Genomic DNA, 14,550 nt, shown 5'->3' with positions numbered 1-14,550 from the left:
AAAGCAAATATCATTCCTATTTTTAAATCTGGCAATGTGAACCATGCTACATGTTACAGGCCAATTTCTCTCCTATCCACACTTGCTATTGTCTGTGAAAAACTTTTCACATACCCTTATATTAACCCACCACAACACGGCTTTCTTCCAAATTCTTCATGCCTTACCAATCTGTCTTCTATGCAATCTTATGCCATAAACGTCATTACTAATCGTAATCAGTTGGATGTTGTGTACTTTGATCTGTCCAAAGCTTTTGATTCAGTGGATCACCATTATTTACTGCATAAATTATCTAACAGATCTAACATAACTGGAAACACGTTAAAAATAGTGCAAGACTATCTAGACAACAATGTGTTATACTTCCTGCAACTCATTCTAACTGGCTTCCTGTTATATCTGGTGTGCTGCAAGGAAGCGTTCTTGGCCCTCTGTTATTTGTATTATATCTGGATAATCTCACAGATCTCTTTAATTCCCACATCTCAAGCACAATTCTAATGCTCATTGAAGATTGCAAGATTATGAGAGAAATAAAACAGCAATCAGACATGCAAATTCTCCAAAATGACATAAACAGATTCTCTGAATGGTATAAGCGATGGAAACTGTCATAAACCCTTCGAAATGCTCTTACATAACAATTTCATTGAAACAAGACATTCATGAAGGTAATTATACACTCACCGACATCCCTTTAGCAAAAGAAGCACAACACCGAGATCTAGGTATCCTCATAAATTCTATCTAAACTAACTTTCAAAAATCACATATCAACCATCACAAAAAAGGCAATGCTTATGCTAGGCTTACTTTACAGATTCACCGAAATCCATAAGCTGAAAGTACTTTCCATTTACTTTAAAACATTTGTGTCCCCCATTCTAGAATACTGTTCACCCATCTGGAACATGGCTGTCCCTTCTCATACCTCCAAGATGAACAGTGTTCTCAGCTTTTTCCTCTCCATCGTCCGATATAGAGTGCCAGCCCTGAGACACGTACCTAAGAGAGATCTGTTTGTAAACTTAAAACATAAATACTTCAGAATCACATAGATACGTTGCAGATATGAAATTACTACGTAAGATCATTAATGAAAACTTAAGATGCAGCATCCCACTACACAAACTCTCCCTCAGAGTGCCCAGACATAAAACATGGAGCAAGGAAACTTTCCGCACTGCAACTCCCAGACTTTCACTCATACAACGTTCATTATTCCATAGGCTACCGAAACAATTCAACATCATCTCAAACCAAGTAGATATATTCAGTTCACATTCGTCTTTTATCACCAACTTGAAAACAATTGTACATAAGTAATGCATTGTGAAAATAATCTGTTTACCTTGGTACTGTCTTGGCTTGTTTATATTTATATTTTGTTTATTTTATCTTGTTTTGTGTGTTTTTTTAACTCGAGTGGACTGTTTTACTGTTGTTTCTTTCCTGTTTAAAATGGCTTCTGCTGTACTGGAAATTTCAATAAATAAATAAATAAATCTAGCAGATAAGTCCAATTTCAACCCAACAGGCCTGCCACTTACAATGTAGTGGTTGCTATATAAGACCACATTGCATTGTTTCAACAATCGCTGTGATGTACTCCCAACACTCGGAGAGAAGGTAAGTTAGAAGGTGCTTGTTCTTTCTTTCCTCTAAACTGCACCAAATAGACAATTGTTGAATGCTTTGTTCAGGAAAAAAAACAGCCATACAAAATATTTGATATCTTGCCAATAAAGGGACCAAGGAAGATGTTTTTTTTTAAAAAAAGGGGTGAAAAGGAATGTAGGCTGAAAAACTCTTCAATAAAGGGACCAGAAAGGAAAATCTTTTAAAAAAGGGGGAGGGAAGGTAAAAAAAGGGAAGTCAAAACCGTGTAATCTTGTTGGTGGAAGATCATTATCAACACTGTTGTTATTTATTCCATGATCCATGTTGAAAAATAAAAAATGACTTCCCTTTAAAATCCGATCTCTATTAGTGAGGTTATATATTTGTTTATTTATTGAGAATATTTTAGATACAGCTATTCATGAGGATATTTATTTGTTTATTTATTGAGAATATTTCAGATACAGCACGGATGGCCACTTAACACTGAATTTATGAACAATGAAAAAACAAATTCTTGACTTGATTAGTAGCTTATTATTATTCACTCTAGGACACAAAGATAAGTTGCTTTATTTTCACAAATTTAAATTTGATAGGAACTTTTATCACAAATTTAGGTGCAATTTAGTACTTTTCTACTGTAGTGGATGCCATGAATCTAGACCTGTCAAGGTCATGCACTTTTGGAGTTTCCCTTAGTCTCTGCCATGAATCTAGACCTGTCAAGATCATGCACTTTTGGAGTTTCCCTTAGTCTCCTCCACACCTCTGGCCCTCCAGGGTTGCCACACTTCTTCCAAGCTGTTCAGTTGGGACTTGGGAGTATTCCAAGTATGAGGTTGATCTCATTTTCACTGCTGTATTGTGTAAGGGCTATTTTGTTTTGTATTTGAGTTATATTGACGAGCAGCATCCTACATGTGGTACATTACCCTGTGGAAGTAATGGTGCTGTATGTGCCTGCTGAACACACATTAGAAAACAATGTAAAACAATCATTGCAAACATCCACAAGCTTTTCAGGAATCTTGCTTATTACGAAGAAGCCAGGAAGCTGCATTTACATTAATGTAGTAGCGGCAGTATCAACGAAGATCAGTGACTGCTGTCTCTCTTTCGTCACCATTGTTGTTAAAAATTATTTCCTTTTTTGTTCATTTAGCTAGCCAGTTTGCCATTTTCAAAAATTACCTACAGCTTAGTGTCAGTATATTTTCTTCTTTTGGGGCCTCCTGATGGCGCAGTGGTAGCACCACCTCCTTGTAATCAAGGGGTCCTAAGTTTTGATACCCAGTGGAGGCACATATTAGTTCGGATCCCACTTTAAACTGTAGGTCCAGTCCCAATTAGCCTTACTGTGTATAAAGTAGACTTAAAACCCCAAATCATCAATAATTTTCCTCTTTGGGCATTTTTGTTGGTTGGTTGGTTGATTTGGGGTTTTAAGTCCACTTCATGCACAGTAAGGTTAATCGGGACTGGACCTACAGTTTAAAGTGGGATCCGAACCACTATGTGCCTCCACCAAGTATCGAACCCAGGACCCCTTGATTACAAGGCAACAACGCTACCACTGTACCATCGGGGAGGCCTTAGGGCATTTTTGTTAAAAGCACTATTCAGTTTATTATAATTGTAATAAACTGAATAGTGCACTCCCTCCCATATAGTGCACCCTGGACTGCATTTTGCAGACAAAAGATGCTCTGGCATCCGGACTCAAAGACAGTATAATCCTCTGTGGGTCTCGTGTTGTGTCATCCCTTCATCATCTCATCACCATTCATCTCCATCATTGTGATTAACCAAAACTGGCAGGAATGTGACGTAAAATTAACTTAATTCATAATAATGAACCACTGTGTTTAAATCTCCCCTGCTCCACAATATACTACTAATAATAACTTATTGCATGCCTTAATTCACAGTTTAAATACTACTCAATTCAAGACACAGTGATGTCATTTAGTTATTGTACCACTTCAATGCATACCCGTGTAATGACTCGAATCATACTGCCTGCTGGGGAAATCGTGTGTGTGTATTCCTTCAACTCAAGTGCTGTTAGTATATTAATACATGCACGTCTGTGTACAGGGTAGCTTTCCAAGTTGATGTTTCCTCAAGTTTCTCTTTGGTAAGAACACTGCAATAGAGCTAACTCTGATCAACTAAATGTTACCAAGAGCAGATCTATGTCACTGAAATGTAGCACCCCTCTGTCTGCCATCACTCTTAGTATTTTTGCTTTTGTATGGGGTTAATGTGTCTTGTTGAAGAATTTACGTTCACTTCTGTGTAGTTTGCTAAGGTGGTAACTGTTGAGTGTTGATAAGTTTAATATCATTGTTATAATGCCACAACTTAAGTACCCTTTAAAACAAAACAAAATTATGTACAATTATCATGAGAAATCAAACTTGTGAAGAAGTGTGAAGAGGCAATTTTTAAGTGGACTTTTTCAAAAGATGTGAAAAATGTGAGGCAATACAAGTAAAACATATACAAAAGTACTTTACTTGTAATTGTGAAATATTTTAATTAAAATAACATGTGTTTGAGTGGCACAATAACTAAATGAAGACGCTGTATTATTTTATCAATGTATAATATCCTTATTGTATTAGTTTGATCATTATTTTTCTTTCATTCTGAGTGATTCAATATATCTGTGACAAGAGTTGGTTGTAAGAATGGCCCATGAGGCTGCAACATGTATGCTCTTATTCCATTCATTGGTTGATTGATTTGGTTTATTTTACTTCACATTTCTGCCAGCTATAGCTAATCGTGAAGATGAAGCTGAGTGATGATATGATGAAATTGATGAAGAGACAGTCACAAAGAACACCCATGCCCAGGCTGGGATTCAAGCCCTGACTTTCAAACTTAGTGTGATATTAGACACAGCTCCTTTAGTGATTTCTTCCTGAAAAATAAATTGCCTGAACAAATCTATTCTTAGTACTATAATGGAGTGCGAATGAAAATTTTATGAATAAATAAACTACTGAAATGACAAGAGTAGTAAATTGATTTCATTTGAACAATGTTTATATATCACAAACAGCAATCCATACAAAAACAGAATTATTTACAGTTATTTTCCACTTTTTAACCCCTTGAAAGTTAAAAACACAGGAATAGTCATAAATCCTTAAAACGTATCATAGGTGCATTATCTCTTAGTGCATTCTTTATTCTGGCATATTTGTATTGCAAAAGAGCATTCGTCACAAGGAACAATTGATGTTTCTTCACAAATATCATCTTTAAATAATGAATACTTTCCTCCACATCGACAGTTATAACTATACAACTGGGTTTCCTCATTAAATTCAAGTTCTTCAATATTAAGAGTAGCATATAATAGCAATTTCTCATTTAATTTATCTTGAAGGAGTTTTTCATCATAAGATTTTCTCAAGACTGGATCTTTCAGTACATTCCAGGCTTCATTCACTTTGATAAATTCTTCACTTGCTTCAGCCCCTGTTTTGTCTGGGTGATGTTTCAAGATTAATTCCTGATAATGCATTTTTATGTCTTCATATGATGCTGATGGATCACATTTCAAAATTGCATAGTAGTCAGCCATTGCTATAGATTATAACAACACAAACACACTGGAATGAAATAAGCCAATTTCATAATGAATCCATGAAGTTTAGAAGAGTAAATATACTACCTATATAACATGCCAATTGATGGGCCACTATGAATGAACATTCTCAGCAATGGGAAATAAGACATTGCAAGCTCACCACATCATACATGATATCTTGGACTATGGTAAATTATCATCACACTGTGATCAGCAACTGACTTCTAATCACAAGACATCCAAAATGGGCATCAGTGTGTGACAATTCACTTCAATGGAATGGAAGTGTTACAGTTTCTCAATCAAAAACAAGTTTAAGGTTGCCCAACTGCCGGTAACTATCCCATCAGCATGCTGACTTTTTTTTTTTTAAAGATGCCAAAGCGGGTATGTTCCTTAACTTTCTTGAAAGTGGAATGGTGAATAACACCATGTACTTTGATAGTTAAAACCTACCAGTCAGTGAAAGAGAAAAGGTCTTAGTCCTGGTGTACTCTTCCTTGATAGCAATACAGGACACCACACAGTGGCAACAGCAGCAGCTCAACCAGCGAAGTTAATTTGGGATCACCAGATCACCTTCTCTACAGTCCTGAACTGGCACCTGGCGAGACTTCTACTTCTTCCCAACATTGAAAAAGGTTCTGCCTGTAAGTATAATAAGATATGTATGATATTCACTTTACGCTGGGTAGTGGATCCATCGAGTGGCACATTTGTGATGCATTCATGGAGCCAATGTTCCACTTATGCTTTCCAAATGAGCCAATCGCTGGAACCACCTTCACAGAACCTTGGATATAACCAACACACTCACAGTTGAGCATAAGTACACATCGAATGGTAGGCTCAATTTGTCCACCAAGAGGGAGAGAGATATCAGCTGTGTACCATATAATCCTGCCCATGCATTGCCATGTGCAGCATTCTTTAACACATAATTAACTTTATTCAGCATTAGCTGTTTGTATCATCAGGAAGACGAGGGAAAACTGTACACAGTAAAAGCATATCTATGTCGTTCTTAAAGGTTCGCATAACCACTTTTTTCTCTACAGTAAAAGCAGAGACATAATATTTAACATTGTTGAAGATCTTGACAACAAGCAAGGGAGGGAAGCTAAATATATGACAACATTGACAACATATTACTATTGGACAACATGGGGGCACAAGCAACACAGAAAGCAAGAGGAGGGAACAAATGATTATCCACTTTAGTTCGTAAGTTGGCTGCCGTTCTTCAATCTTGGTTGAGTTGAAGCTGAAACATTACTGCAAGTATAGCAATTGTCTTTCTCTTTGTATTATTATATTTAGTGTTGTTTCCAAGAATGGAGTTGAATACAGAAGACTTCATAACAGAAACTGAGACACATCATGTGATATGGAACAGTGAAAGTGAAGATTTCATCAACAATATATAAGAAGGAGAAATCTGAATCCTGTTGCAAACAAGAAATGTATTAACTGTGTTAGACAAGCTTTCACTACTGAACTCATGTGGGCAATCTTTGGCATCCATAGCTCCAAATTCCAAATTGTCTTTTACAAACTAGGATTTCAAAAAGCAACGCAGATAGTTAAACGTATGCATATCTTTCTATCCAATAGTTATTGGAATCATGGCAAAACGGAGGACACATTATCTCAAAGGTAGTATCACTAGTACTAGCTTCAAGAGTTTTTGACATTCAACCAAGTGCATCATCGTAGAAATGGAAGAGCACTTTCACTAATGAATTAATCTAATGCATTGAGTGCCTGACTTACAATCTTCTGAAAACGATATCCTGCCTGAACATAGCTACTTGAGTTTGAGTTTTTATGTTTAAAGTCCACAGCTAGGCTAATCATGACTGGACCTACAGTTTAAAGTGCGGTCTGAACCACTATGCCATCGGGGAGGTCTGAACATAACTATATATTTGTATTCCCAACATAAATATTTACATCATTCATCCCCACTGCCATGAATAACCTGACATAAACCTCAAATGTGGACATTTTATGCATTGGTTTTAAATTATTTTATTTCAATTTTTTTTCTGTGTAAAATTTCGATATAATTTTGATGCACCAGTTCAATAGTAATGTTCATTATGTTTCATAATCTAGTAATATTCTTTGTAATTTTATTAAGAGATAGTCAAACTGCACACATTTCATCAGTGTCGACTCTATGATAGCATTAAAAAAAAAAAAGCTTGGAAACAAAAGATGCAAATATTTTCCATATTAATTCATACATAGTCAGGCCTGGATTTCCCAATAGGGCTCATAGGCCCGGGCCTAGAGCAGCACTTTGGAAGGGGAGGCACGATTGTTTGTTTCAAATTTATAAGGAATACCTAATTCTCGGATTGCCTCTTTTTTCCTCCCAACACACGAATGGAATGACTTCATGTAGTTGTATTGTAAATATAAGTTAACGAAGAATATTTCTGAAGAGATAGGTTAGCAGGCTCAGAACTAGTTTACTAATTTGTTGCTTTAATTACCGATGTTGTTGTTTCGAATGTACAGTATTGTGCTGAGTCTGGTCGGCAATTGTGGCAAGAATGTGGAGCCTGCCGCTTGCTTTTGAAAGACAACACCAGCTTGGCTGCGTTCCAGGAACGCCGTTCCTTGTTACTGCCTGCATTGGCCGCATATCAAAAGCATGTGATTCGCATTGAATTGTTGAGAATTAAACTGTCGGTGCAAGCATTATTAAAGGGGTTTCACATTGTACTATTCTACTGTTAGTTGCTCGAGAATATTATTCAAGAAGTAGGTGGTGTGTCGCGTCTCGCGTGTGTCAGTGTCCGACGTGCGTTTGTTGGGGTCCATGGCATCAAACAGAACTTGGAAATGGATTTCAGTAAATCTAAGAGGACATATGCTGATAAAGATAGGTAAATGTAATTTAAATAATGTTTAAAGTAATATTAAAATTTAATTTATATAATTTATGTCATATCACTTTGTTACATTTTATGTATGTAACTATCATTTAATTAATACTGCATGCCATTAATAGTAAAAATAGTAATACAGAAAATAATGATTTTTTTCATTCTTGATAAACGGTATGGGGGCGACCGAGCTTGTTTGGCCTAGGGGTGGCAAAGAGGTAAATCCGGCCCTGTACATAGTCATTCATATGGAACAACAGTTTAGGAATGGCTTAAACCTTTGGGATAATGATGCCTTCATAGGGACATGCATTGTCACTGTTGATCTGTAAGTCTAGATTCTTATGCACAAAAATTACATTTTCAATCATCAAGTTTTGTTTTGGTCTACTTCAAAATTTACTCCACAATGGGCAAGGAATGGCTGAAGCTAACCTAAGGACATGCAATGTGTCCTCATGACATGCTGTATTAATTTACTTCTATATTCATGTAAAATCTCAGCCTACTAATGAGATCAAGTAATCAGGAAAAGAAATAGTGCAGTAGAGTTTGTAACCTTCATATCCTGGAATATCTCAGTATAAATCCTGACAATATAGACATCTTTGCATAATACATGTTGTCACATAGATTGTAGATATGAGCACATACTCAAGTCTTTCTTCTAATGTTTTTGCACATGCTGTAAGAATAAAATTGTTTTTTTGTGTGTAATTAGAATATGCACAAAGTGTATTAAAGCTTTGTACTATTTATGTAAAGTCACCTTCAACACACTTGTTCATCTCTTGTCTTGTCTTTTTGAAGCACACCATTGTTCACAAGGAGGCATATTATTAGTATTTGTTTTCCTTGAGAACAACAAAAATTTACATTTCAAAAAATTATAATTTTAAAACATTCTTGTGCTAGGTATATATATCACAAATTATATTATTCTTCTCTTTATCTGCCCATATTCATAGAATGTTTTACAGGTGGCAGCCTTTCAAAGTATGTTTTAAGTCCACTTCACAGTCAGATACACTAATTACAAATTATATTTGTAGCTGATCAGTGTTTATTCATTCATTTTGAGTTTTTGGACTTTTAACCACTTTGTTAAATCTTTAATTACCTACGTTTCAGAAGCTGATTCTGCCTCCATCTTCAGAGTAGTGTCTTATCTAATAAATCATAGTTCAGTCCATGGACACATGATGTGTTTGGGGATGGTGTCTATTATGGGGAATAAAAATTTGTTGTCTTGGAGGATTATTCTCGGTGGCCAAGGCTCCACCTCGTCTGCTGGTCAAAAAGATACATCTCCAATCCTGCTTTGGCCAGTCAGCATACAAACGAGGATCAGTGTAGCAGATGCGGTGGGAGAACTGTATGCCCACAACCACAGGGTCTGACAGTTGCATGTAAGTGACACTGAAGGGGAATATTACAATTTTCTTGGTTGATTATCAGCACTATCATTCTTCTGACAAGGTGGAGCCTGGGCCAACACAATATAATTCTCCCTGGCAATTTATATATAAAAATAGGTCTTGACGTGGACATCGGATGAGGTGGAGCTTGGGCCACTGATAATCCTGCTCCAAGCACCTTCATTTACAACAGGTCTTCATGACCAGCAGACAAGGTGAAGCCTTGGCCACTGAGAATAATTCTCCAAGGCAACAAATTTTTATTCTCCATAATATACACCATCCTGTGTCCATGGACTGAACTATGATTTATTAGATAAATAGTTTAATGTAGGATCAAAATCATTGTGGAATGCGCTTCAACCAGGCATCATACCAGGACCCCTTGATTATGAAGCAACACCATGTACACCCCACGGCAAAAGAAATAGTATGCAAATTGTCCATCACCATTTTCATTCACTCTGTTTTCCACAATGTGATGATCATGAATTGAATTTAAAACATCATTAGGCAGAGGACAACATCTGCTTTGTATCAACAAAAATTCATTCCTTAAAACAACACAGGGTGTGGAATAAAGAATGATGAAAATAGTGATAGACAATTTGCCTACTGTTATCTTTGCTGTTGACTGTACACCACTATGTCATCCAGGAGGTTCGAACAGCCAGCAGAAAATGTAGAAGGAACAAACTCTCCACCAAGTGATCATATGAAGATTGATGGATTTGATTTATTTGGTGTTTTAAGTCCACTTTATGCCATCATATGTTAAAACACACACAGCATTTTATGCAGATGATACCACTTTTTTCAGCACTAGCAAGGATCTTACTGATCTTGGAACTATGGTAGAAGACACAATATCAGAAGCATCATATTGGTTTAGAGCAAATGGCTTTTTATTAAATCAAAATAAAACACAGAAATTAATCTTTAGTTTAAGAGATAAGCCACCTTTAGATGACAACATTAGTGTTAAGTTTTTAGGAATACAAATTGATAACAAATTAACGTGTGAACCGCATATTAAATATATTAATAGTAAGTTGTCTAGAGTTATTTATTTGCTACGGCATCTAAAAAATTGTGTACCTGTTGACTATATTAGAACTTCTATTATTCATTTTTTCAAAGCATTAGGTAAATTTCTTATCTCCGGAAAACGGCGGAAATTTGTTAGTTCATTTAATTTCAATATTCATACTTACGTATTCTGCATTGAGAAACATTGCTGAAGGTGGCATTTCGCTTAATTCAAGGAAATAAGCTCTATTTGCGACATATCGAGTAAGTTTTCTTAGTTTCTTTTTGCCTTTGGTAACACGCAAAATGGTGGTCACAGTTTCACTACCGTACTCGGCATGCAGTGTTTCCACCCCACTGCACCCAAAAATACCTACATAGCCCCACAAACCATTGACGCATAGCCCCACGAACAATTCATACACAGCCGCACAAAACATTTCCGGTTAGGTTAGGTAGGGTCATGTTTAGGTTACAATAGTTAAAAATAGGTTTAGAAAAAAATATGCGTAGCCCCACGAACCATTGACACATAGTCCCACAAACCATTTGCGGAAACATACCTTCTTCAGTTACAAAAACATGTTTTTGGAAACACTGACCGGGATTATGTCATCACACACAGGCTACATCCACCTGGAAGTAAAAGGATGCAAGAGGTTTCGTGCATCGGTCACACATTTATATCGAAAAATAGATGATTTACCGGCAAAATTCAATGAACGATGCGAGAAAACACTTCTCCAAACTTCCACAACAATAAAGAAACTACATTCGGTAAGTAATTTCTCCTGTAAATTTGAAGAAATCCATTTTTCGGAGATAAGAAATTTACCAAGCATTATACTTTATGGAATAATCCTTTGGGGGAATTCCTGTCAGGTCAATGACGTTTTGCTATTGCAAAAGAAAGCCATCAGGGAGATTTCAGGTTCTTCTTATAAAGAACATTGTAGATCTTTGTCAATTCATTACAAAATAATGACTGTAATAAATTTATATAGTTACTCTCTTTTGATTTATACTAAGAATAGGTTGCCTGAATTGAAATATAAACAAAATGTACATAATTAAAATACAAGGTATAACAGAGAACTTTACTTACCTCATCATAGATTGTCTAAGTCTTTAAATAGTTATGAAGTAATTGGCCAAAAACTTTTCAACAAAATTCCATTCTACTTGCATAATGAATCGTTACAGGGTTTTAAAAACAAATTGTACAACTGGTTAGTTTTACACCCATTTTATGATATTAATGAGTTTTTTGAATGTCTAGTAGATATATGATTTAGTTTTCGGTACATAATTTGATTGGCGTTGCATAGCCTATAGGTTTCTGCATATCTTAACTATTGACTTTGTCTATTGCTGTACTTGGCCTAATGACAATAAAATTTTATTATTATTACGCACAAGAAAGCTAATCGGGACTGGACCTACAGTTTAAAGTGGGATCTGAACCACTTGTGCATCCACCGGATATCGAACCTGGGACTCCTTGATCAAATGATGAAATTGATGAAGAGACACCCACAAAGAACACCCATGCCCAGGCTGGGATTCAAACACAAGACCCCTGGCATCGTAGCATGATATGCTAACCACTCCACCATGGAGGCTGTTTGTTTAGAAACACATGGAACGCAAAAGAAAAAAAACAACAATGGACAATTTGCCTAATACAGTGGAGTCTTTTCTATTCGAGAGATTTATGAGATTTTGTTTTTAAGTCCACTTTATGCACAGAAAAGCTAAAGTGGGATCCAAACCACTATGCACCTGCACTGGGTACCAAACCTGGGACTCCTTGATTACAAGGTGGTGATGTTACCACTGTACCATTGGGGAGGCCCTCTTTTTATTCGAACTTGGATAATTTGAACAGAGATTTATTGTCCTTGAAATCATCTTGAGTGATACATTTTGGATTATTTGAATCTTTTTTTGTGTCCCCTTGGAGTTCGAATTAAAACGAGTCCCCTGTATTACATTTGCTACAAGCATCTAGGCATGTTGAGTTGGAACTATTGGCAAATTTACATGTGATAAGCTTTGAGTTTGTTTTTTTCTGCATAAATAAAATTCTACAGAGGTTGTTCGCTTTATATCCGACCATTGTCGATTCGGTGCTGCCACCTGGCGTATCATGCTGGTACTATGGGTCTGCTGCCGGGAGCAGTGTTGTGTCTGACGTTGTAGGTGCGTGAGTGTTGGTAGAGAATGTTATCAAATGGCACCGAAAATCAACTGGTATTGGGAGGGTTATGTAATGGCCCTTTTCCATGCTAAGTTTTCATACGTACGCATTGTGAAACAGTGTCAGGAGAATGGGTTAACACTCGGGGTGACTACTGCGAAAGCTATTGTGGCCCATTACACACAACAGGCTCTCCTTGCGAAACATTCACCCACGAAAACCACCAGGAGAAGGGCTGCAAGCAAAGTGTCACCCATAGTGCTAAGGGGAATCCGTCGATTGGCCTGCCAAGAAAATCCCCTGACTCAATGTGATATGGCCCACAGATTTCACCTCTCACCGTCAACTGTGAACAAAACAATTCGCAAGCACCTCAGGTTGAAGTGTGTGCAGAAGGCCCGTGTACACCACCTTCTACCGCATCACATTGCCGAACGTAAGACGAACTGCAGGAAACTGTATGAAAAGTACCTGGCGGGTTCCAAATGGAAGAAAGTTGTCACAATGGATGAATCATATGTCCATCTCACAGCTGGTGGTCACATTCGGGCAATCACATACCTGACAGCAAGGGGTGCAGCAACTTTGTTCGTCAGTACAGGGAAAGTTTCCCTCGTGGCTTTATGGTTGTGACAGGATTCGGATATGAGGGTAAGTTGATGATACGCAAGGTGGACAAAAACATGAAGGTGAATGCCAGATACTTCCAAGACTCCATTCTGACACCTATCTATTGGAGAGACATCCCACAATTGTATGGAATGGACGCGAACCAGGTGATGATCCAAATGGACAAGGCTTCGAGTCATACCGCCAGAACATCACTACGTTTTTATCAGGAATTGGCAGAAGAATTAGGAATTTCTGTCATTCCGTTTGAAGACATTCCTGTGAAAAGCCCAGATGCCAGTCCAATGGATTTTTGCGCATTTGAACTGTTGGAACGACGTCTTCAACATCACCGCCCGCGTGCCCTGGATGGTCTATGGAACGCTTGCAGGGAGGAGTGGGACAGAATTCCCATGCCTGTCCTGCGCCGGAGCTTGCTGCAATGGAAACTGTGATGCCGGGCGATAGTCCACAATGATGGGGGTCCAATAGAACATGATTGGTGGTGACGGCGTGGTATCTCTTAAGGTGAGTACCCATCAAAAATAGTCGGATATAAAGCGTACAACCTCTGTATACCTTTCTAGAAGCCCATACCAAAAAAGGCTTACTGATTACTTCTTCATTTTACCATCCCATACATCCCGCATTAAGACATACATGTCTCCCAGTGAGTGGACACTGATTAATGGTGTCATAGAAAACTTGTGTATTCTAAAGCACTTCCTAATACTCCTACAAAACGAGCAAAAGATCATTAACGGTAAAAATTTACTATCCTTCGGACACCTCTAATTTTTTCATTTCGTCAATTTTTGACATTCGTACTTACGTATCTGCTTCGCGGAACATTCCTGAAGGTGTATTAACATTCTTTTGATGAAATTAATTGCAATGTTTCACATTACCAGTACGTCTTTCCGGTAGGTCTTTTCGCTTGCCTGAGGCACAATATGGCGAGTACACCGTCCTACATAATCGCACGTCGTGCTTGTCTTTTGTCAAATTTTTCACATTCGTACTTACGTATCTGCTTCGCGGAACATTCCTGAAGGTGTATTGACGTTGTTTTGATGAAAGTAAGAGCAATTTTTCACATTACCAGTACTTCTTTCTCCTAGCCTTTCCGCTTACCTCACACACAATATGGCACGTACACCTTCCTAC

The 14,550-nt window shown here is 37.3% G+C and overlaps 1 protein-coding gene across 1 annotated transcript; it reads right to left on the bottom strand.

Annotated features, from left to right (window-relative positions):
- Positions 1–4,804: 4,804 nt before the first annotated feature.
- On the bottom strand, positions 4,805–5,224 carry LOC145981163 (dnaJ homolog subfamily C member 24-like). Its single transcript, XM_083114292.1, has one exon. The coding sequence runs from the start codon at positions 5,222–5,224 to the stop codon at positions 4,805–4,807; it is 420 nt and encodes a 139-aa protein (XP_082970418.1).
- Positions 5,225–14,550: the final 9,326 nt, after the last annotated feature.

Source organism: Lepisma saccharinum, chromosome 2 (genome assembly GCF_977018435.1).
Source record: "Lepisma saccharinum chromosome 2, izLepSacc3.1, whole genome shotgun sequence".
NCBI lineage: Eukaryota > Metazoa > Arthropoda > Insecta > Zygentoma > Lepismatidae > Lepisma > Lepisma saccharinum.
The sequence above is the reverse complement of the archived record's forward strand: the minus strand, read 5'-3'. Positions and strand labels throughout refer to the sequence as shown.